Genomic DNA, 23313 nt, shown 5'->3' with positions numbered 1-23313 from the left:
TTATAATATATTTACCATAGAGACTTCACTATAGGGGACTCAAAAGTCACAAAAACACACAAAGCTATATAGAGTTGCTTTAAGGTACAGTTACATTGCCATTGTTCGGCAATTTTTTTAAGGACGAAATCCACACGATTTGGAATTTCGCATTAGGGTGAAAGATTTCCAAACGCAGATTTCACAACGGGTTCAAACTGGTCACAAAGACATTATTTCGTTCTCCATACATTGCTCAACTATTGTCAGCAGACAATGGACCAATTTTGCCCCTGAAATTGAAAAGAATGTGACGACCACATCTTTACTACCAAACGCTGCCTAAAGTTAGCCAATCAGCTTGTGGCTGGTGATGTCAGTCAGCACTTGCCATTTTTGTGTGCAGAGTGTATCAGATGATTAGTGAACAGACTGGGAGTGTGCCATCTAGGATGGAGTTTAGTCGTTTTATTATTGTCATACCTTGAGAAGACAGTCCACTCCATAGTCCCTCAGTTCTGTCAGAATACAGGGAACTCTCATATATTAATATAAATTATAATCATATATTAATATATGCATATTTAACACATCTCTAATTCTAATATGAATTACCTTTCAGAGCTGCTTGTATCTGCGCATCTGTCTCTCCGAGCCCCGGCATGATGGAAGTCTTCGTGAGCACACTGGGTTTCACCTTTTTAGCATATCGTAAAAACACTGATAGTTTGCACAGGGGTCATGCACATGCCTTAAGGTCAAAGGTCAAAGATGAAAAGTGAGGTCTGCAATGAAATCTCCAAACTGTAAATAATGAGAGCTACTAATTCACTTGATAAAAAAGACTAGATATTTCTGCCACCTGTTGGTGACTGTATATGATAGAAACAAAACAGAAAAATAAATAAATAAATAGAAATAAAATATGAAAGAAACATAAAATGAACATGAATAAATTATATTTATTATAATTTTTTATTAAATATATATAGATTTTTTTTTACATATTTACATTTTTACAAGTAAAAACAACGACAAATACATAGTATATATATTTTTCCATAAAAATAAAACACAAAAACAATTAAACCGCACATTTTGAAATCTGTCTGTGCTTCTGCTCTTTACAAACAGCATTAAAAACATTCTTCAAAAAAATTTAAACAGAATAAAATGTGATAAAATATGATGTTTATTCTATATATATATATATATATATTTATATATATTTATAAAAGTTATTGTTACAGAGAATACTTATATGTGAGCACACAAGATTCTACAGCGCTAACCTCTGTAAATCTCTGACAGTCTCTACATTGTGAGCATAAACATCATGCCCAGACAAAGAGATTTTCTCCACTGGTGCCAGATCACCACAGAAATCAAGAGTCAAACACTCTTAGAAAAGATCATGTATGAAGGAATTGAAGAATGAGTTGATTCTAAAAAACAAATAAACTCTTTTTTTGTCGTTTTTGTATCTTTCTTTAAGGCTGGAGACGGCCTTTAAAGTGTTCAGCCCCTCCATCAGGAACGTCTGTTAATTATAATAAAAATATGATCAGAAGTCAAAAACAAAGTTCAATGGTACATTTTAAGGACACAATGAAACCAAAACGAAAGTTTTGTGCTTCTTAGTCCATGTTTATTCTACTAAAACCTCACTTACTAAAAATTATTATAACAGGTAAACTCATGGCTATAATGTAAATGGATGAGCCCTTTAATATGTCTTAGTTTTACTGGGAAATACATCAACGAGGTAAACATTTCATGGCATTTCATGGAGTCTTTCTTTTTGTTGTGCTGGTGTTTCATGTTTTCTCACCATCTCTGTCCACTGATGTGAGTACTACATAGTCCAGACCCCATGCTGCAGTGGCTTTAGCTGTGTGGAGGACGTCTCACTGTTTTAACTGAACAAAACCTACAGCCATGTGCGCATGTGTCCCCCATCAGCTATAGAGAGAGTGTGGGAAATCAAGTAGAGGTGTTTAGTCAAGACCATAACATTGAGATTGTGTGTGTGTGGGCATTTTGCAGACTCAATACACTCACCATGATGGTTTCTGTGGCAGTGGCATACTCTCCCTGCCCCAATATTGGGACACCAGGCCTCCTCGCAGACCTACAACAACAGTAACAGTCGATAGACTCCATTATTCATGTAACACTGGCTTATAAACATCCTTTTAAAATAACAGAATGTCCAAGCTGATCATTTACATACAATAAAAGTGGAAGGGAGTCATCGTTGTTTAGCAAGATTTACATTAAATAGTTAAATTCTATTTACTACACTAAACACTATAAAGCTACATACACTATTGTTTAAAGGTTTGGGGTGTGTAAAATATTTTATTTTCATGTTTGTGAACTCCCTTATTTTCAATAAGGCTGCAATTATTTGATCTGTCTCCAGTGTCACATGATCCTTCAGAAATCATAGTGTGTTCATTTGGTCTATTCTAATATACTGAATTGGTGCAAATCAATGTTGAAAATAGCTGTTAAATTTATTAGTATTAATATTTAGTAAATTTCCAATATTTAGATGCATTTTAAAGCAAGCAGGCTGATATAAAAATCTCACCGGATGATTAAAAGTGATCTGAATTTTACCCTTTGACCACATAAATATCAGAAACGGCACCGATTTCCATATTTTTTTGCCAGGTTTTTAAAAAAAACATTTTCATAAATTGTTTACCAAATAAAAATGCAAAATGCAGTCATTCAGCAATTAAAGCACACACTTTGTTTCTTAACAACAATATCTACGTGCCTAAAGGAACATCTGGAAAAAATAGTGAACTGATTTTGCAAAGTAATCACTGAAAATCATATTTTTTAGCAAAAGTTATGGCATTGATGACCATAGTAATGTCATGACACTTTGATAAAAACCACGGTACTGAAAGATTTCCACAGTCATGCACCCAAAAGATAGTGGTGTGTCCATACGCTTGTATTTCTCCCTTCTGTCTCTTCAGCTTGCCTCTGTATTCCTCCCACTTGCTCTTTTCTGACAGCTCTCCAGATATGAAGTCATGGAGGTTCAGTCTATTCTCTTTCATGTCTCTCTTCCTCTCAGTGAGCGTTGAGCATGTGTTTGCAGCAGTGCTCAGTCTGTTCAGGGCACTCCCAATTCAATTTAACATTTCAAAACTTTCATACTACAATCATCTACCAGTTTGGTTAGCTCAGAATATAGCCTACATTGTAAATAGCATTATGTGCGTAGAAAACATTAATCTAATTTTAATATATTTAATCAGTATTAATCCAGCATCCAACACTTTGAACCTTTCATTGACAACAATCGCTCCGTTATCGATTAACTTACACTGCATGTTTCTTACAAAGACTTCATATTTTATATGGTGGTAGATTTTCCTCTTAGTATACATAAAAAAACTATATATATATATATATATGTGTGTGTGTGTGTGTGTGTGTGTGTGTAAAATCTTACATCATTATCTTTGTGACAGTTCACTTCGTTAACTTTGCTTTTCAGTATCTGTATTCGTTTGGTTGTGCCTTGGAAACTGACGATGACGCAAGACGTACCGGTTACATTTACGTCATGACGTCCTTCCTCCTTCCTTTCCCCCTTAATCGGCGAGGTAAGAACATGGCGCGTCCTGTTCTTGTGCATTTCAATCAACTAAAATCTGCACTAATATCAAATCCGTCCGGTTTTCATAGTTCCCGAGGATTTTGTTTACATATTCGTGAAAATATCTGTGGTGGTATTTGCGCCGAAAAGTCGATGCTGCCTGATTATCGCAGTCTTTCTGCTTGGTGTTTATCTGTAGGCCGAGGCAAGCCCAAGTCATTAATTGGGCGCATTGATATAAAGTCATACTTGTCTCATTTTGACATTAGTAATGTTAAGCTAGCCGTAAAACTGACTGAAACGGCAAAGAATACGTTAACATTGTAAACATGATGTAGTTGACAGGTCATTGTGACTGATGCTAAGTTAACGGGTTTGCCGTTAACTGGTTTTCTGTACTGATAAATGAATGAAGACAAGTCAACAAGATGTTTATATTTAAGCATTTTCTGTCTGATTGTCTGTTCCTTCAGAATGAAGACCATTCTCAGTAACCAGACAGTGGACATCCCCCCCAACGGTATGAGAAAAATCATAAGTCACATCCTAAGTTTTTAAAAACGTTTTCTCCTTATCCGCGTCTTCACTTCTTTTCCAATGTGTCTGTTTGCTTGCAGTTGAGGTGTCCCTCAAGGGCCGCACGGTTGTTGTGAAGGGACCCCGTGGAGTTCTCCGGCGAGAGTTCAACCACATTAACCTGGAGCTCAGTCTTTTGGGCAAGAAACAGAGGAAGGTTTGTAGTCTTAATACATGGAAAAGAACTTGGATTTAATGCAGAATAACTCTAGCAATAGTTATATTTATATTCACCTAAATGTTAGTTAATAATTAGATGAATGGCTTAAGTTGACTGAAAATCCTTCATGTAAACACCTCAATTGTTCTGATTGGGCTAGATAAAAATTAAATCATTTGGAAGGAGGTGGTGACAGACCTGAATAAATAATAAAGTGTGTAAATGCTTGTCTGATTTAAAAAATGCATTGAGCAGTGCTATGATGCTTATAGTTGTTTTGCGTCTTACGAATGTGTCTATGCTGTCTTAATAACTAATATGAAGCAGACTGAACATTTGTTAAATGTATGTTTGTCTTCTGACATGACGATACATCTAAAAAGAGAGCTGACAGTTCAATAATAGCAAATATGCTCAGTAAGACAAGTTTTGTCTGGGATAAGTGTGAAGCGCATGTAAAATGTCAATTGGATTGCAACATTTTATTTCAAAATCTGAAATGTTGCAGCTTCCAGAATATGAAATCTTATTGGATTCGTTCTGATTAATAAAATGATTGATGCAAAAATACCTAATGTTAACGTGTGGGGAATTTCTGCAAACAATTTGTTTCAGCTGCGCGTGGACAAGTGGTGGGGTAACAGGAAGGAGTTGGCCACAGTCCGCACCATCTGCAGTCATGTCCAGAACATGATCAAAGGGGTCACCCTGGTAAGTCAGTTCAATTTTGGTACATTTGTTCTTACACAAGAAGATCCTAACTGTGTAAATCCAGTTTTAAAAGACTGTGTTAGTGTCCTTAATTTCTTTGCCATGTTATTAAAGAGGAAATGTGGACTGTTGTGATGCATGTTAACTTTTTTTTTTTTTCTCTCTAGGGCTTCAGATACAAGATGCGATCTGTGTATGCCCATTTCCCCATTAATGTGGCAATTCAGGAGAGCGGCGCTCTGGTGGAGATAAGAAACTTCTTGGGAGAGAAGTACATCCGCCGTGTTCGCATGAGGCAAGGTATGTGTTATAGCGTTTTTTTTTTTTTGTGTGTGTCTGATTTCACAAACTGTCACCTTAAAGCCCTTAATCCATATTTTATACATTCCTGATTGCACTGATGCTGTTTTTTTTTTTTTTGTGTAGGTGTGTCATGCGCAGTGTCTGCTGCTCAAAAAGATGAGCTGGTTCTGGAGGGTAATGACATTGAGCTGGTGTCAAACTCAGGTAAGCATCTCTAAGATGTACAGTGTCAACCTCTGACGAGAGATACATGCAACTTGACCTCATTAGCATAATTGTAAACTATTTAAGGGCCTTTTGCAGATGAAAGGGTTCTATGAATTGTTAGCATCGTCATCGTTACGTCACATCTGTAAACATGTTGTCACGGCTACTAGGTTATCCCATATGAGGATCCTGCAGGTGGCGAATCGTTTGTAGCCTTTTCTTTTCTCACTGCTGCTAGAATAATGAAATGTATAATTTTGGTGGTGATTTGTAATCCAGAAAGGATTGTTTATTAAACATGTGTGAATGAAATCAAATATTACAACCAGTTCAAAGGGAGCATAGTTTGCTTTTTGGGTTAAAATCATTTCTTAATATGAAATTCGAATGGCATGGCAATTAGAGATTAGACTGTACAGAAATTGAAATCTTTTACTGGACTGGTTGTGGAAACCGTTAAATCTTAAGCCTAAACCGTACCCTACCTCATCTTGTCTTTTAATTTGCTATTACCTGGATGTCCTGATGTGTTTGAACTATTTTGCAAAGAAAGGCTTTTAGCCTCCTTTACCTCTTCTGACATTCTTAAAGGGTTAGTTCACCCAAAAATGAAAATTAACCTGTTATTTACTCACCCTCAAGCCATTCTAGGTGTATATGATTTTCTTCTTTCAGATGAATCCAGTCAGAGTTATATTAAAAATTGTCCTGGCACTTCTAAGCTCTGTCATTTGTTAAATGAAGTGCGCGCATCCAAAATAAAAGATGCCTTACACTGCTCTCTGGGGTGAATAAAGGCCTACTGTAGCGAATCCATGCATTTTTGTAATAAAAATATCCATATTCCAAATGTAATAAACCCTTTTCTATCACTTTCACCATCTGTCATATGCCGAAGCAGTTCCTGCGGATGATGCAGCACAACAGCGTTGCATGATTAGTGATGAACGCGGAAAAAAAAAAAAACACCGGTCATGAGTTAGAAGTACATTCAAAGGATTTGTAAAGAAAAATGTCGGAGGTTTTCGATATAAGCATAGAGGAGACTGGTTTTCTTTTGCTAACGTAAGGAAACTTAGTTCATGAGACTAGCATAGGACATATGCATCGCATGAGAACCTCTGAGATTGTCATCCGTCAGAACAGTTTCCACGTACGACAGTCAGCAGAAGTGTGAGAAAAGTGTTTAAAACGTTGGAAATATGGACATTTTCCATTATAAAAGTTCATTAAATCGCTACAGGAAGTCTTTATTCATGTCCCGGAGCCGTGTGAGGCACATTTTATTATAGATGCACACGCTTTTATGTGTTTTGGACGGTTAAAGAGAAATCCACACCCACTGTAATGAAAACACTTGGAATAGCCAGAACAGTTTTTAATATAACTCCGATTGGATTAATCTGAAAAAGTCATATACACCTATGATGACTCAAGGGTGAGTAAAACAGGATAATTTTTGGGTGAACTGAACCTTTAACCCTTGGTTGTATAACCTGAGAGGTGTTTGAAGGACTGTCTGTCATTGGGTTGTGTGTGAAATGTGTACGCATGTGTTCAGCTGCCCTCATCCAGCAGGCAACCACAGTGAAAAATAAGGATATCAGAAAGTTCCTGGATGGTATTTACGTCTCGGAGAAGGGCACTGTAGTGGAGCCGGAGTCATAGAGAACACATGAGGTTAGAACCAGACCGCCGTCCAGCCTTTCTCTCGGCTCTTTTCTGTGCCAGGTTTCCTGCTTTTGTCATTGAAAACTGATTTGGCTTAATTTTTTTTTTTCTCTCTGGTTTTCTCAGTCAGCTGCTCTGATCCAGCAGGCCACCATTGTGAGAAAGAAGGACATCAGGAAGTTCCTGGATGGTATCCATGTCAGCGAGAAGGGCACATTGGTGGAACAGCAAGAGGACTACATTTTGTCTCTGTAAAATCTGTCAATAAAGCCCAATTACATTTTTCAACCATATAATTGTGTGCAAGTCTTATTTATTTGAGCCCAATTACTCCTAATATGCATGGCAGGTAGTTTGGAGGGGTCGATGTGTGTAACAAATATGGGCTAGTTGTATTTGAGAATCGTATCTTGCATTCTCAATTCACGTCCTTTTTATGTACTTGATGCTTTCCAGATCGGAGTAGGATTTTTGTTCTTCAGTCCATTTGGACCTAGTAGAATGAGAGCTTGTGAGTCTTACGTTAACCTTACTGTGTTTTTCAGCTAAAACCATATTGTAAGTAAATATGCTTGTGACCATAAGAAAACGGCTAAAACATGCAAGAGTTTTTCATGAGAAATTATTTGAATACCTCATTGTATAAAATGTATTACAGCATATAATCTAAGAGTTGTCAGTGTTAAATCTTAAAAATCAAACGGGGGTTCAGGGAAGGAAGTGCTAGGGCATCCTTGGAAATGTTATGAAGCATAGTATAAAAATGTAAAAATGAATCAATAAAAAAAGGAAATGATTACAATTTAGCAATAAAAGTAAGTCCAGTGCCATTGAGTAGAAAAACATTGGAAACACAATATTTAAAAAAATAACATTATTTTACAAATAACAATTGGACATATATATTATTTATAAATATATATATTTTTTCCACAGTAAAATGGGTCTTTATACCAGAAACTATAAATAGCTTTAAAAATTTAAGATGAAGGGTTCCTCGCACAAGGATATTATGACATAAGAGACGATTTCAAGTTTATTGACTTAAGAAAGCGGTTTTCATTAATGTGAACTCTGTTTGCTTTAAGATTAATTTAAATCTAATATAATATTTAACATGATATTTTATGAATAATCATATACGATGCCTCGGATTTAGTTTGATGCAACAAAATTTTGCAACTGATTTCTTATATAGTATATATTAGAATTCCACATATAACAGTTGATGTTATAGCGATATTCCAATAAATAAATCTAACATCATTATAATTTTTTACAAACTGGATTATCGACACCTTCAAAAAGAAATGTTTTGCGCTCAATCGGTTCTGCGCTTGTCTCGCGCTCCCTCCGTTTGCGCGTCATCACGCTGCGCCTGAGTTGAGTATCATTGGCGCCAAAGAGGATTGGAGAGAAGCACCACTGTCTCGAAAACTGTCAAAAAATAAAGAAACGCTATTGACACATGCTTAGAAATGGTGAGTCACCTTATTAATGATCCATCAGTAGAAATAAAGACACAACCAGAGTCGAGCTCAATGCAGCGGATCAGTCTGTTTGGCTAAAGAAAGCAGTTAGCACAAACTTGCAGCTTTTTCGTGCTTGTTAATAGACTAGATCTACAAAAACAATAAAACATGCAAATGCTATATATGAATTTATGACGGTTTTTCTGTCCTTGCTTCTCACAAATGTGCATTTGTTTAGGACTTGGTCGAGCAACATTTCAGCATTTAAATTAAGTCTAACTTAACGATTAAGATCGACTGACTGGCAAGTACTTAGACAGGCCTTTATGAACTGATGTGATACTACATAACACTAGAATACAGATTTTTTATGTTTTGGTAATAACGAAGCACCTGCTTCCTGTTTGTTACTGTCAACTTTGAAATGTAAACATGCAACAGAACAAACTCAGCTAGCGGTTACTATCATGGTAGACGCTCTACATAACACATTATTAGCCTATTCCAGTATAAAGTAACAATGATTAAACTACATAAAATGTTATTGGTGTTTGCAATTATTTTAATGCACCTTTGTTTATTTCAGGATATCCGGAGGTTTTTTGCATCCACCAAACCTGCGGCCCCCAAACCTTCCAATGGGAGCACCAGCACTGATGAAGAGCAGAAGAAGAAACAAAAATCAAAGACTAAGGTAGAACCACAGTCTAATGTCATGCTGATATTTGTACTGAATCTATTAATGTGAGATGGTATTTACAATGTGACTTCATTATTCATTTTTTAAATTTCATGTGTTTTATGCATTATGTAGTGCTACACCATATCCTTTTTCTCTCTTTAGGTCACAAGTCCCACATCTGATAAGAAACCATCTGGAAAACGAAAGAAAAGAGTCATAATTGATTCAGGTTCATAAAGCACTTTTTTATATTAGTGAACTTATGATGATGACCATCATGTTCATAATGTTAAGAAATGGCGGTTATCAAATACATACCCTGAATGTGGCCATACAAGAGATGGGTGCTCCTTAGGTTTTAAGAAATACCTCAGCTCAGTCCAGGGGTTTTTAAACACTTTCTGGGAATCACGCTGATGATTAATGTCACACTATGTTCTCCCGTCTCATCTTATCTTAGACTCTGAGGAAGAGAAGAAGGAGGAGAAGAAGACCAAGAAGGGCACTAAAGAGACGGATGTCACCACAGTGAAGAAACATCCAGTAACTTACGTGTCTGATTCTGGTGAGGGAGTCAACAAACAAATTTCCACATGTATAATATAATGCTGTTAGGCCATTAATATGACATGTAGCCTAGATGATCATTTATACTCTTCTTTTGTCCTCTTTTTATTTTCCCAGATTCGGATGATACGTTTATGACTCTGAAAAAGACGAAACCAAAAGAAAATGGAACAGCTAAAGGCAAAAAAGAATCAGATTCAGGAAAAGCAAAACAGGTGAAAGTCTCATCCAGTAAATCCCCAAACACGGTCTCTAAGGGAGGAGTGAAGAGCTCTCAGCCAACCATCTCCCCAAAGATCGGACCAACGCCACCAAAACAAACTCCCACTTCAGTAATGGCCTTCTTTGGCAGCTCAAGCGTTCAGAGGTCAGACAAGAAAATGGTGGCCAGTACCAGCACCAAGAGGAAGGCAGTGAGTAGAGAGAATAAATAAAAGTGTGTGTGCTTAAAGTGTATAAAAATTCAAACTCATCGTTGTTTGGTCTTCGCCAGCCCTCACAGGAAACTGAGGAGTTGCTCAGTGATGAAGCCATTGCAAAAGAACTTCAGATGGATGAAGACATGGAGGTTGGTTTAGGACACACAGCACATGTTCCTCTATTAATCAGAATTTGATGCTGTTATATTTGGTAATCAGGGAATTATAGAGTTGAATTATGTTTCATAATTACTAAAATAAATGTAAATAAATGTCAAGCACAAGATTTCCACAAGAGGATGTTATGAATACATGGTTATGAAGAAGTTTATCTTCATAACCATGTATACAGGAATATTCCTGTAGCTTTAATTTTTTTGGAATAAAGGCCTATTCAGAACATGCCTTAATTGGAAAACATTGGATGTAAAGGTGGTCGCTGTTTTTAATAGCTGGTTTATTATACAAAAAAATTAGTACATATATATATATATATATATATGTATGAACACACAATGCAGAACCTTTGTATTTTTGAGTTAGTTGGAAAAGCAGATCCATGATGATGAGGAATTTGCAAGAACGTTAGCCAAACTGGATGAAGCTCCCTTACTGAAAAAGGTCTGTGTGCAGAATTTGTCTCTTATCATCTCTCTGTCATCTATTATGTAAACATGTATATTGTTCATTTTTGTCATATCTATTAATTGTAAAAAGAAAAAAAAAGCAATTCCGTTCAAATGTAAAAATTTCTGGAGTTAAAAATAAATAAATGAACTAGAAAAACTTGTCTTTAAAGTCATGTGGTGCAGCCAACAAAGTACATGAATGTCATGTATTGTTAATTTTCCTTTGTTTTTTGGTTCTCAGGCTCGTGTGGACTCTGTCTCCCCCTCCAAGAGCAGCTCTCAGGCAGTTATCTCAGACACCAAAACCAAAAAGGACCCGTCCCCTAAAAAGACTCCCGTGAAGACCAGCTCCAAACTGGCTCAGATGAAAAGACGACAGGAAGAGATGGAAGAGCAAAGGGAGAAAGACAGGGGTGAAAAGCAGACTAAGATTTCTCCAAAGAAAGAGCCGATCTCACCAACTAGCTCAGAGCGGGCAGCTACGCCCAAAACTAGTGTTTCCACGGGAATGACAAAATCCAAGAATTTTTCCACTCCTAAAAGTGACAGTGCACCCAATAAAACCTCACCAACAAAACCAGAGGTATATCATTTGAATATGCTGCTTGATTTATAGGCAGGGGGGAACATAAGTGGTCCGCATGCGCGACCGAAATAAAAAAGCGTTATATAAATATGTTCTGATGGCGCATTTGTGTACCGACATGGTTGTCAGCTGTTATTACACAATTACCATTTTAGATCAAACAACTAGTATATAAGTTTTATTTTCAACCTGAAAGCATAAATCTAGGCTATGCCCTGCCGTTTTCAAAGCACAATGCAAAACCGTGTCATTCATCCACTGACGCTCTTTAATAAGCAGCGCTAAATCCGGAAGCGCCTATACTTACTTGCCGGCAACCTGCCAAAATAAAAGCCTGCTGATTTTAAGTTTGAATATGATGAAAACGCTTTTTATTTATTCATTTTTAGACGCTGTTATCAAAAGCTATTCAAAATTGGGGAATACATAAATCCATTCTTCTTAAAGAGGCAAAGAAAGAAAGTAGTAGTAAATATTAGCATTTTATTTTTAAGTTTACTATAAAATAAATGTATTTGTAATTAATACTAGGACTGCCTTTTATTTTTAAAAATATTATCACACACTATTATTTAGTTTATTTACTATTATTTTATAATTTAAAAAAAACTAACTTATTATAGTGCAATAATATTATAACTATTATTAATACATTTTTTATAGTTATATTTAATGGGTCACGCTATATGCAGTGTGAGGACCAAACCAAACCTCCAGGTTCTCTTATGAGAACCAGGGTTGAAAAAATTATGTGCACCCCTGTTTATAGGATTCTTTAAATAAGTGAATTGATATGTCAGTATGCTTTTAATTGTTGTTTAAGGGTATAAGTTAAAAGAGAGTTTAACATATTTGGTTTTATGTTGAATGTTGTTCACAATATGTTGTTTCAAGACAGATTACAAAATAGGGCTCTACCTTGTTTTGCTGTGCTAGTGAGCATGTGTCTCTATTATTTCAGAGTACAAGTCCTGAGGATCTGGAGAAAAAACGGGTAAATTCATCAGCCTTCCGTAACTATTTGAACCGAGAAGGACCACGAGCACTGGGGTCTAAAGAGATACCACAGGTAAAAACACCTAAACGGCTCATGTTGACAACCGAAGGCCTGTCGTATTATTGCTAATTGTGATTATCTTTAATAATAATAATAGGAATCAAATTATACTTCTCCTTTAAGCTGCTTGAACAATGTTATGTGTGTGTGTTTTAGGGAGCAGAGAACTGCCTGGAGGGTTGTGTGTTTGTGTTGACCGGTGTGTTAGAATCTATAGAGAGGGATGAAGCTAAGTCTCTAATAGAGCGATATGGCGGGAAAGTCACAGGAAACGTCAGCCGTAAAACTACTTACCTTGTTCTGGGACGAGACAGTGGAGCCTCAAAGACTGAGAAGGTCCTAATTTTCAATATTGTTTTTTTTTAACACGTCATTATTTCTCTTTATTCGAACATGAATGTTGCTTCTCCATGCTTCTTCTTCAATATATTTCTAATTTACCCTTTTAACTGAATTAAATGTAATTATTTTAACATAATGTCATTTCAATGTTTATTCCTTAGGCGGAAAGTTTTGGAACTAAGATCATTAATGAAGATGAGTTGTTGGACCTCATAAGAACCAAACCAGGCAAGAAGTCTAAATACGAGATTGCAGCAGAGGCAGAGGTACAGCAGCTCCCATCAACCCCCCTGTTATTTCACACTAGGGCTGCATGATATTTAGCTAATTAAATCCATGTAATGATGTGGCTAAATGCAAACAAAAAAAAAATTATATAGGGATTATTTTGTAATATATTGTAATTTGGGCTGCTATATTACATTCAATTTAATATGCAAATGTCTCAAAGACTCTACTGCTAATTAAAATAGTTGCATCTGACTTCACTCTTTACCAGAACTGAATAACACTTAAAATCTTCAAATTGTACACTTCAAAATGTCAGATGCTCAAGCTTATTTTGGTGCAGTATTGGTCTGCAAAAATGTTGGAAGTTATGCAAATATGAATTAAAATAAAGTGAACCTGGCCCTCATTGCATTCCCAAATGCACACCGAACTCAAAGCACTTGTAGAGAATTTGTGAAAAGCAGTATTTAATGTTAACTGCTCTGAAAACACAGAATTATAAGATGCACACACAGGCAAATCTCTAAAACACAGCACACCTGACTATACTTTAATTAAACTATAGCCTTTGATTTGATTATATCAATTTGATAAGATAGATAGCGATGTGTAATTTTCATTTTAGTTAATTGTTCTGCCCTGTTTTTTTATTTTAATGTTGTACTCGGTTGAATTAATTATTAGCTTTTCATTTACTCACAAACCATAAAAAGTAATTATTCAGCTTTTTATTTTTATTTTCTATGCACCACTGTCAATAATTATTTCCAAATATAGCTATTTAAGTTATCTGGTGAATGTGTCTCGTATATTTTCATATTGAAACATATATTGCAGAAAAACAAAATACTGCATACAAAATATGTCCATTTTTTATTTCATGCAGTCTTACTGCACATATTGGAATTTGGTTTATTAAACAAGCTGTCTGTCTATCTTCCATATTACAGAATAAATCCTCTAAAACAAGGACTCCAGACTCTAGAGGCAAACCCACTACCCCATCCAAGAAGGCCACACCACAAGGACCCAGCCCCAACAAGAGAAGCACCTCAGGGGGGAAGTCTAAGCCTGGCTCTGCTTCTAAATCTGGAGCACTTGGGGCCTCTCGTTCAGAGGTCAAAAAGAGTTTGAGCTTTGATCAATCCAAGAGAGCATCCCCTGTATCCCACTCTACCCCTGGGAGTGAGGGTAGCAGCCTTTTGTGGGTGGATAAGTACCGCCCCCGTAGTCTGAAGAACCTGATTGGGCAGCAGGGGGATCAGAGTTGTGCTAACAAGCTTCTGCGTTGGTTACAGAACTGGCATAAACATCACAGTGGCAATACAAAAGCACCATGTAAGTATTTAAAGTTTGTTCCTACTTAATGTTCACAATCAATGAATATTTGTGTAGTATATTTCATAGTCTACATGGTAACACTTTATTTTGTCCTTGTTACATGTACTTACTATTAATACCAATAAATTATGCATAATTATATGCATGTAACCGTTAACCAAACCCTAATTCTAAGCCTGACCATATAGTAAGTACATGTAGTTAATTAATATAACTCAGTATTTAAATGTATAATTACACTGTAACTAGGACATCTTAAAATAATTTTAATTTATAATATAATAACTTTAATAATTTTAGTTAAACATTTTGGATTAGAGTATACGTGTGTATGTGTGTGTTTGTTTGAATGTATGTGTATAACATGCAATTTTCCCTAAAATATTGGGTTATTTAAATTCTATAAGGAAAGAATTGGAAATGTTGTTTCAAATGTTTATTTATTTATTTATTTATTATTAGTAGCATGTGATACTACTGAATCTACTTAATTTCATGTCAACTACCCAGTTTGCAAGGCCTGTTTGCACCAATGACCTGCTACAGTTTTCAAAACATACATTATATAACCAGAGTACACAGTTTCCCATAATGCAATGCACTTGACTTCATCATAAGCATTTGCATTTTACTCTTGCAGGAGCATTTTTAATGGTGCATACTGCAAACTGTCTCATATACCAATTTTTAATAGTAGTACGCAATTAGCAGTATGTAATGGGTAGTGTACCATACCATAAACTAGTGTTTATTCTAATGTACTCTTTAGGCTAAAATTCTGTTTGACCAATTTTCATTATTTTTGTGTCTTTGTCTTTCTGGAAAGCAGCCAAATTTGGAAAGTTTGGGAGTAAAGATGACGGTTCAGGATTTAAGGCTGCATTGCTGTCTGGACCTCCCGGTGTTGGGAAGACCACTACTGCTGCTCTCGTCTGTGAGGTCAGTTCATTCACGCTCATAATCATTTATAAATGAACATTGTGTTTAACTGTTTCAAAAAAAGTCTGCATAATCCTTTTAAAGTGTTTAACATGGGATCGACAATTAAATCATTAGTGAATGATTGTAAACGCAGTGTGTCTGTTTTTACAGTTTCATTGCATTGGTTAAAGTGTTAATAGAGTTCCATATGTGCTTGTAGGAGTTGGGTTACAGCTATGTGGAGATGAATGCAAGCTGCACCCGCAGTAAGAACAGCTTAAAGGAAGTGATTGCAGAATCACTCAACAACACCAGCATTAAGAACTTCTATACCGGTAATTAGCTTAATTAATTAGGTAGCATCTGTAACAGGGTTTGAAGTTAAACCTCAGTGATTATAATGTAAACATTGTATGTTTCTGTGTTTAATGGTGTCAGGTGCATCTCAGACAGTGAGCAGTAAACATGTCCTCATAATGGATGAGGTGGATGGGATGGCAGGAAATGAAGACAGAGGAGGAATACAGGTCGGCATTCACACTCTCATTTGATTGCATTATCTGTCTTTACCAGAGGTGGTGCTCAAGGAGCAAAAAGTGGACCAGATAGTGTTTAAATCCTTATGGGTTCTATGGCCATGTGTGGAGCGTTAGCTTAATAATTACTGAATATGTCATAGCATTTATTGTATTACTGCTTACATTTTTTACAGATATAGTCTGTAACAGTTGCCATTGTTCCACAATCAATGTTGTAGTATGCAAGCTTATTCATTTTTGAGTGCAACAACTAAAATTCTAGTTTTGATTAAAAATGTTATTGAATAGATTTGGCATCCTTTTCATTCCTTATGCTGGAAATGAGGGTCAAGTCATTGCAATGTGGGAAACCGTAATCTATGCAATACTGAGTTCTATACTGATCATTTTGAGCAAATGTACTGTTAGTAGGTATTCTGTACATGCAGAAAATGTACATACTGTGTACTTTTACACTATATAGACTACATAGTGCAGTAAGTAGTAGAATAGTAGTGTGCGCCATTAAACTGGTACACACCAGTGTTTCCAGTGTCATTGTGGTTTTTGACTCTTGTGCTTCTCTCTTTGACCCACACAGGAGATGATTGGTTTGATAAAACAGTCAAAGATTCCCATTATCTGCATGTGTAATGACCGCAATCATCAGAAGATCCGTTCACTGGCTAACTACTGCTACGACCTGCGTTTTCAGAGACCCCGTGTTGAGCAGATCAAGGTGCTCACTGACTGACATTTCAAATAATTGTCTGATTAAATCAGTGTTTTATAGAAATTTGACATCATTTTTATATTTTTGAGTTCAACGTGTTTACCTTGTGTCACGTGTACTTCTCTATACCTAGAAATAGTGCAGAAACTTAGGTGTTTCTTATTAATTTTTGCCTCATAACTTTTCTTTGTGTTTTTGGATATAAAAATGTTTCAATGTTTTATTTCCAGGGTTAAACATCCCAGGTTTTATTTTGTAGTACTACCAGTAAATTATGGATGATTACAACCAACTAACTCTAATGGTCCTTTTTTGTCCGTATTCATCATCCTTTCCTATCTAAAAGCTTGTTACGGATACGATAAGGAGAAAATTAAACCTGATCTGAATTTTTTATAATGTATAAAAAGTTTGGAGTCAGTGTGTAAACGTGATTGACACAACGTGAGGTCGTATTACATTTTTTAAATGTGTGAAAATTTCAGACGAACGTTTTGGACCCAAACACTAAAGTAGGTACATGTTGATAGTTATTTCTAGGTAATACTACTTTTTTGTTAGATTACACTGTAACAAGGACATGTTAACAAAGTGTAAAAAAAAAAAAAAAAAATTGAGTATACCATTTTAGTCAGTTTTACAGTTTTATTGCGGTCAAAAATTATTAAGCTTCCTTTTTGTCCAAACAGGGGGCTATAATGTCTATAGCTTTCAAAGAGGGTCTGAAGATCCCACCCCCAGCACTTAATGAAGTCATTCTGGCATCTAATCAGGATATTCGGCAGGTATTAATAAACAAATTGGTTGTCTTTATCATTCATATTGTTACCCTACCTGAATAACTATGATTCGGTGTCTTTAGCAGCACTGCAAAGTTATTGGGTTTCTATTCCCTAGGTACTGCATAATCTGAGCATGTGGTCTGCTAAAGACAAAGTCATGACCTATGACCAGGCCAAAGCTGATGCTAACAATGCTAAGAAGGACATGAAACTGGTATGTGCATGCTGTTAAATACATTATACTGTACACACACTGTACAATCATTGGTGCATTGATTATGTGAGTGGACTCTACAGTATGAATATCTGTGTGTTTACATATGCAGGGTCCATTTGATGTGTGTCGGAAGGTGTTTACTTCAGGAGAGGAAACCGCCCACATGTCTTTGATTGACAAATCAGACCTTTTCTTCCATGATTACTCTTTAGCACCTCTATTTGTTCAAGAAAACTACCTGCATGTCCGACCAGCTGCTGCAGGGTAGGTTTTAGACTTGCACACAAGGGCAGTTTTTCCACATTTTTGCAATATCCAATACATATCTCTATATTTTTGCATTTGCTGGAATTTAAAAGGTGATTCTTGCTTGCTCCCCATGAAAAGACCTGCTCTAGATAGAACAGCTATTGTTACATACAGGACATACAAAATATATTTTAAAAAATTAATGCACAGGTAATTCCAAATCAGTTTAATCACTGTTCTATAAATGCGCTGCTTTAACTGATGCACACTAACCCACACACATCACTCGCACACAAACAAACACACACACACACAGAGATTGCTTTGCACACACACACAAACTTTTATTAATAAAATAGTATAGATACTAGATCACTACATTATGTTCCTCAGCAACGAGGAGGTAATCGTTTTTTTTTTAAGTAATTAAACTCAGCCTTATTGTAGAGAGACGTGCTGATGCAGGTAATGAACACAAAACTGGCATCTCTCTCGATCGATTGGTCGATTATTCATACAGATAAATGTTGTAATCAGTTCAAATATATGTGATCTTACTGCACTATTTCATCTCTGTGTCTGATTTGAAGCTTGCAGAATGGTAGCTTTTACGAGCCATAACTGATAAAAATAACTAATTTTTATCCTTCCGGTCAAATATTGTTCTGCGAATATCATTAACCGCTCTATCTTGTCAATGCTGGCAAATGACCGTGGTATAAGCAGCATAATGCACACCTAGATGTGGATTAAACTATTTTAATGTACTTCCTGGCCTCCATGTCGTGTATTAAAATCATTAAATGCCCAGCTAGCCATGCATTGTCCCTTACTTAACCCATTACTTAACTTCAAATTTGTACACTGTAAGAGCACCTTAAAATAAATTGTAACCCAATCTTCCTATAAAAAGTTACGTTTGTCGAATCAATTCTTTGAAGGACAAAGAAACAAATGAAACATTACATGAAACAAATGTGGCAGGTCAGGTTGGTTTGCATGTCCATCTAATGTTCAGATGAATTTTAACTTTGGACTGATGAATTTGGCTTAATGTCTTTAGAAAGATGAGCTAAACTTTTAATATTATCACTGCATACTCGGTTTTCCCTAATTTTGTGTCAGCAAAATTATTGCAATACTATCTTGTACTGAACATCCATAACATATAATAACATTTGCAACTTGTAATTTGTGCACAATGTATTTATTACAAGACTTTTCAAGTCTATTCTGACTGTAAATGAAAGCGTGATGGTATAATTGTGACATTTGCTGTTCATCAGGGGAAATCTGAAGAATCATTTGGTGTTGTTGAGTAAAACCGCAGACAGCATTTGCGATGGAGATTTAGTGGACAAACAGATCCGCTCCAGACAGGCATGGTCTCTGCTTCCCACACAGGTAACATACTTTCCTGCCATTATCTTCTCATCAGTGTTGACCAACAGATCCTCAAATCCAGCAGCAGCACTGAGATAATCAGGCCCTGAAGTGGCTATTTTCCAATTACATTTTCAAGGCAGAAACTAAGAAACAATTTTTTTTTTTTCTGTAGCACTGATTTGTAACATATTACAAAATCCATTCATAAAGGTGAAAAGTGTTTTCACATAGATCACTAAAAACAAACCAAGCTTTATAATATATTTTATTTTTGAAATATAAAAAAATAAATCTGTGCTTATATTTTTTTCCCCAGGCGATTTATGCGAGCGTGTTGCCTGGGGAGCTGATGCGGGGTTATATGAGTCAGTTTCCGACCTTTCCCAGCTGGTTGGGCAAGTTCTCATCAGCTGGCAAACACAGCCGCATCATACAGGAGCTTGCTTCACACATGAGCCTAAAGTGAGAAATCACAAACACTTCTTCTCACACTTTCTTCATTCTTGTCTAAAGTATGAACTCTTTAAGCTACATTTGTGCTTCCCTAAAATCTTGCCTCTTTCTTATCCTGCAGAACGTTAAGTAGCAAAGAAGCCATAAATCTGGATTACCTGCCGTATTTGAGCTCAGCAATATTAGAGCCTCTTCAATCGCAAGGTTCAGAGGGAGCCAGTCAGAGCTTGAAGCTCATGGATGATTACGACATCATCAAAGATGATGTTGATAACATGATGGAGATCAGCATGTGGGGCGGACAGCCGGATCCTTACTCTAAACTAGACTCCAAGGTTTGTGTGTGTGTGTGTATGTATGTGTGTTTGATTTTCTGAGCATACTGTAGAGTTCTCCTCCAGGACTAGAAACCGGTGGTCCAGTTGACAGTTCATTGCTTTGACAGATGCCTGCTCAGTCTGAGTTAATTGTTTTAACTGTAAAACATCTGGAGGTGCTGTATGCCACACTTTATCCCCATCAGCTCTGTTTTTTTTCCTTTTTTCCTTTCTGCAGGTGAAAGCTGCATTTACAAGAGCCTACAATAAGGAATCCCATCTTATGCCGTACTCCTTACAAGTGGTGAAGAAAAGCCGGAAAGGTGCTGTTGACCCTGAGCTTTTAGGAGAGCTTGACAGTGAATCTCAGTTCCAGGAAGAGGAAGACAATGATGGGCTTACAGCAGATGCAATGGTCAAGGTAGATATCAAAATAACAATTCAGTGTCTCTTTTTGTCTTTCCATCAGTTTTACAATTACATTAACCTCAAAAACATCTCAGTTCAACCAAAAATAAACATTTTGTCATCATTTACTCATGCTCATGTCATTCCAAACCTGTATAAGTTACAAGAAAATGCTGGTAATCAAAAGTTCAAGTTGATGGTCTCCATTGAGTTCCATAGTATTTATTTTCGCTACTTTGGAAGTCCGTGGTGACCAGCAACTGTTTGGTTTTTCTAAATTCTTCAAAATATCTTTGTTCAACATAATAAAGAAACTTATACAGGTTTGGAATGATATGCGGGTGAGTAAATGATTTTTAGGTGAACTATTACTTTAATTGCCAAGTTCACCCCACAATGTAAATTCTTTCATCAATTACTTACCTTCATGTTGTTCCAAATGCTAAAGGCTTTCATTCAACTTTGTAATGTAAATGAAGATATTTTTAATGGAACCTGTGAGTCCTATCCCTCCATCAAAAGTCAATGCAACCAAAACTTTGACACATTTGGAAATGTTTTTAAAGACATTGTAAACAGTCCATATGCATCAAGTTTAACCCATGTCTTCTAGAGAGACTTGATTACTTTATATGGTGGTCAGATATCATTTAGGTGGAATATTGAAATGTTAAGTAGTTCACCCAAAAATTATAATTGTCAGCTCGTATCTGTGCCCATGTCGTTCCAAGCTTGTGGCCTCCTTTGTTTCTTTGAAAATAAAATGTGAATTTTTCCCTTTTTTCCATACAGTTGTATAGGAGAGAGATTCAAGCTCTCGGGCATAAAAGTACAATAAAAGTAGTTCATATGCCTCATGCTCCAAATCTTCTGAAACCACTATTATGGGTTCATAAAGGCAGTGAGTTAAGAAAGTTGAGAAACAGATTTGTTTAAAGCCATCTTAAAGTGGGTGCTTTTATGTTAATATTTTATTGTTTTTGAAGCTTGAAATCTTCAGTCCCTTGTTTTAATTAAAAAAGTGAAAGTTTTGAACAACATGAGGGTGAGCAAATTATGACCTTTTTTTAAGTTTATGCCACAGAATTTTAGCACACAGAATTGAAACACTTGTCATTTTAAGTTTACATGTTATTAATATTGTTTATTAAATATTTTGTTACCAATAAGAGTGTAGTGCTTTCAGCTAAATTTTTTACCATGTGTAAATTCATTCTGTTTAATTCCACATTTGCCCTGAAATCAGGACAGAAAATGCAGATACAGTCTGCATATTCCATCAGGTCCTACAAATAAGCGAAATATCATCATTCACCTGATTTGTCTTTTTCTTTTCTTTTTTTTCTTACAGCAGAAGAAAGCTAAACCAGCAAAAGACGTCAAGCAAGAGAAACCAGGGGCTTCTGGGAAGGGGAAAGGCAGGGGTAAAGGAAAGGCCATGAAGTGAGATAAACATAGAAGGGAACGAGACAGTTCTCTCTGTTTTCACAAAGATGTGAGTTGCTGAATGACATCCGCTCTATAAACAGAACTTTTTTGTCTGCGAGTCATACTTGTGCACTTCCTGAAAACCATCACTCAGCTTAAGCTGCTTTCAGCAGAGCAGACACTGCAGGGACCAGGAGCTGGGGGTGGACCACACATTTACACAGAAGTTATTATATAGTTCACAATTCATCAATATATACACATGCATCATACTGTTAACACATGAGGCTGAAGCTATATTCATCTCAAAGGTAAACAGAATTAAGGGCGCTTAATATCACTGTACTCGTGTAACCCTCATGACAAAGTACACAAGCATTTTAATATATTAACTTCAGCTTTTCACATTTAAACACACATACTCTCTTCTACATGGATACCAGCTGTACTTGCTGCATGTCAGCTAGCGACCACACATCTTGTAAATATGGATCTGCCATATTAGAATTTTTTCCCTTTGTTACTTTGAATACTAGCAGATAAATATATATAAATAACCCATTTCTTAGTGTTTTCTATGGCAGTACTTTTGGATTGGTAGTGTCTGATGTTAACCTGAAGATTATTCTGTAAATGACTGAATGTGTGCGATTCAAAAATTAAAATGAGAATTATGTTGTAGAGATGTATTGTGTTTGCTTGTTATAATTATCTCCATGGCTCATTCTGCTTGATGATGCAAATGAGAAGTGTTGATCAGATGGTAAAAACAGCTCAACTGTACTATAATTGCTGTTTTATATCTGGTAGACTAACATAAAGAATTTAATACACAATTATTTGCTGCAATAAAATTATTTTTTTTTGTATACAGATAAATTTACAGTAGAAAAAGACATATATGAGCTGATTTTAAAGAACAGTGAAGCGCCTACTTACATGGAATTCATCTGACAACATATACAGACAATAATTATACACCTATAATTGTTCATTATTGAGATACAGTTAGAAAATATTCCTATATATTAGTCTCGTTTAAAATAGTTTTTTGCATGATTTGACAACCTAAATGTGTAACTGAACCACACTTATGGATAACTATGCATAATGTAAGCTCTAAACACTATGCCAGTTATATGTTTACGTGCTGAAAAGTGGACAATGGTATTGTGAAGCAACACAGTACAAAAAAAGCTGATATGTGTTAAAGAATCGCAGTTTAACACAAAGGCTCTGAACCATTTCATTTCATGAAGCTTGAAATTAATTGTGGATAATTTACATGTACAGGTGCATCTCAATAAAGTAGAATGTTGTGGAAAAGTTCATTTATTTCAGTA

At 35.9% G+C, this 23313-nt stretch overlaps 2 protein-coding genes and 1 pseudogene across 4 annotated transcripts; 2 read left to right on the top strand and 1 right to left on the bottom strand.

Annotated features, from left to right (window-relative positions):
* Window positions 1-456: 456 nt before the first annotated feature.
* LOC132143281 (lipoyl synthase, mitochondrial-like) lies at window positions 457-3059 on the bottom strand (annotated as a pseudogene).
* A 492-nt stretch (window positions 3060-3551) lies between these two features.
* LOC132143605 (large ribosomal subunit protein uL6) lies at window positions 3552-7528 on the top strand. The gene is made up of 8 exons (XM_059553978.1): window positions 3552-3611; window positions 4078-4124; window positions 4222-4337; window positions 4956-5051; window positions 5219-5351; window positions 5478-5558; window positions 7123-7241; window positions 7363-7528. The coding sequence occupies exons 2-7, from the start codon at window positions 4079-4081 to the stop codon at window positions 7227-7229; spliced, it is 579 nt and encodes a 192-aa protein (XP_059409961.1). The 5' UTR covers window positions 3552-3611; window position 4078; the 3' UTR covers window positions 7230-7241; window positions 7363-7528.
* Window positions 7529-8555: 1027 nt separating this feature from the next.
* LOC132143604 (replication factor C subunit 1-like) lies at window positions 8556-22653 on the top strand. Of its 3 annotated transcripts, none has more exons than XM_059553976.1 (24): window positions 8556-8713; window positions 9291-9398; window positions 9549-9615; window positions 9847-9951; window positions 10071-10366; window positions 10447-10521; window positions 10916-10993; window positions 11243-11584; window positions 12549-12656; window positions 12801-12980; window positions 13148-13252; window positions 14168-14555; window positions 15388-15497; window positions 15700-15814; window positions 15918-16006; window positions 16599-16736; window positions 17420-17515; window positions 17628-17726; window positions 17839-17993; window positions 19265-19382; window positions 19681-19826; window positions 19939-20152; window positions 20373-20555; window positions 21894-22653. In XM_059553976.1, the coding sequence occupies exons 1-24, from the start codon at window positions 8711-8713 to the stop codon at window positions 21987-21989; spliced, it is 3414 nt and encodes a 1137-aa protein (XP_059409959.1). In that variant the 5' UTR covers window positions 8556-8710; the 3' UTR covers window positions 21990-22653. The 3 variants fall into 3 exon arrangements, with proteins under 3 accessions (XP_059409959.1, XP_059409960.1, XP_059409958.1); XM_059553977.1 differs by having other exon boundaries at window positions 15385-15497; window positions 21897-22653; XM_059553975.1 differs by having other exon boundaries at window positions 15385-15497.
* Window positions 22654-23313: the final 660 nt, after the last annotated feature.

Source organism: Carassius carassius, chromosome 7 (assembly GCF_963082965.1).
Source record: "Carassius carassius chromosome 7, fCarCar2.1, whole genome shotgun sequence".
NCBI lineage: Eukaryota > Metazoa > Chordata > Actinopteri > Cypriniformes > Cyprinidae > Carassius > Carassius carassius.
Note: the sequence above shows the minus strand (reverse complement) of the source record. Positions and strands in the feature narration are given on the sequence as shown.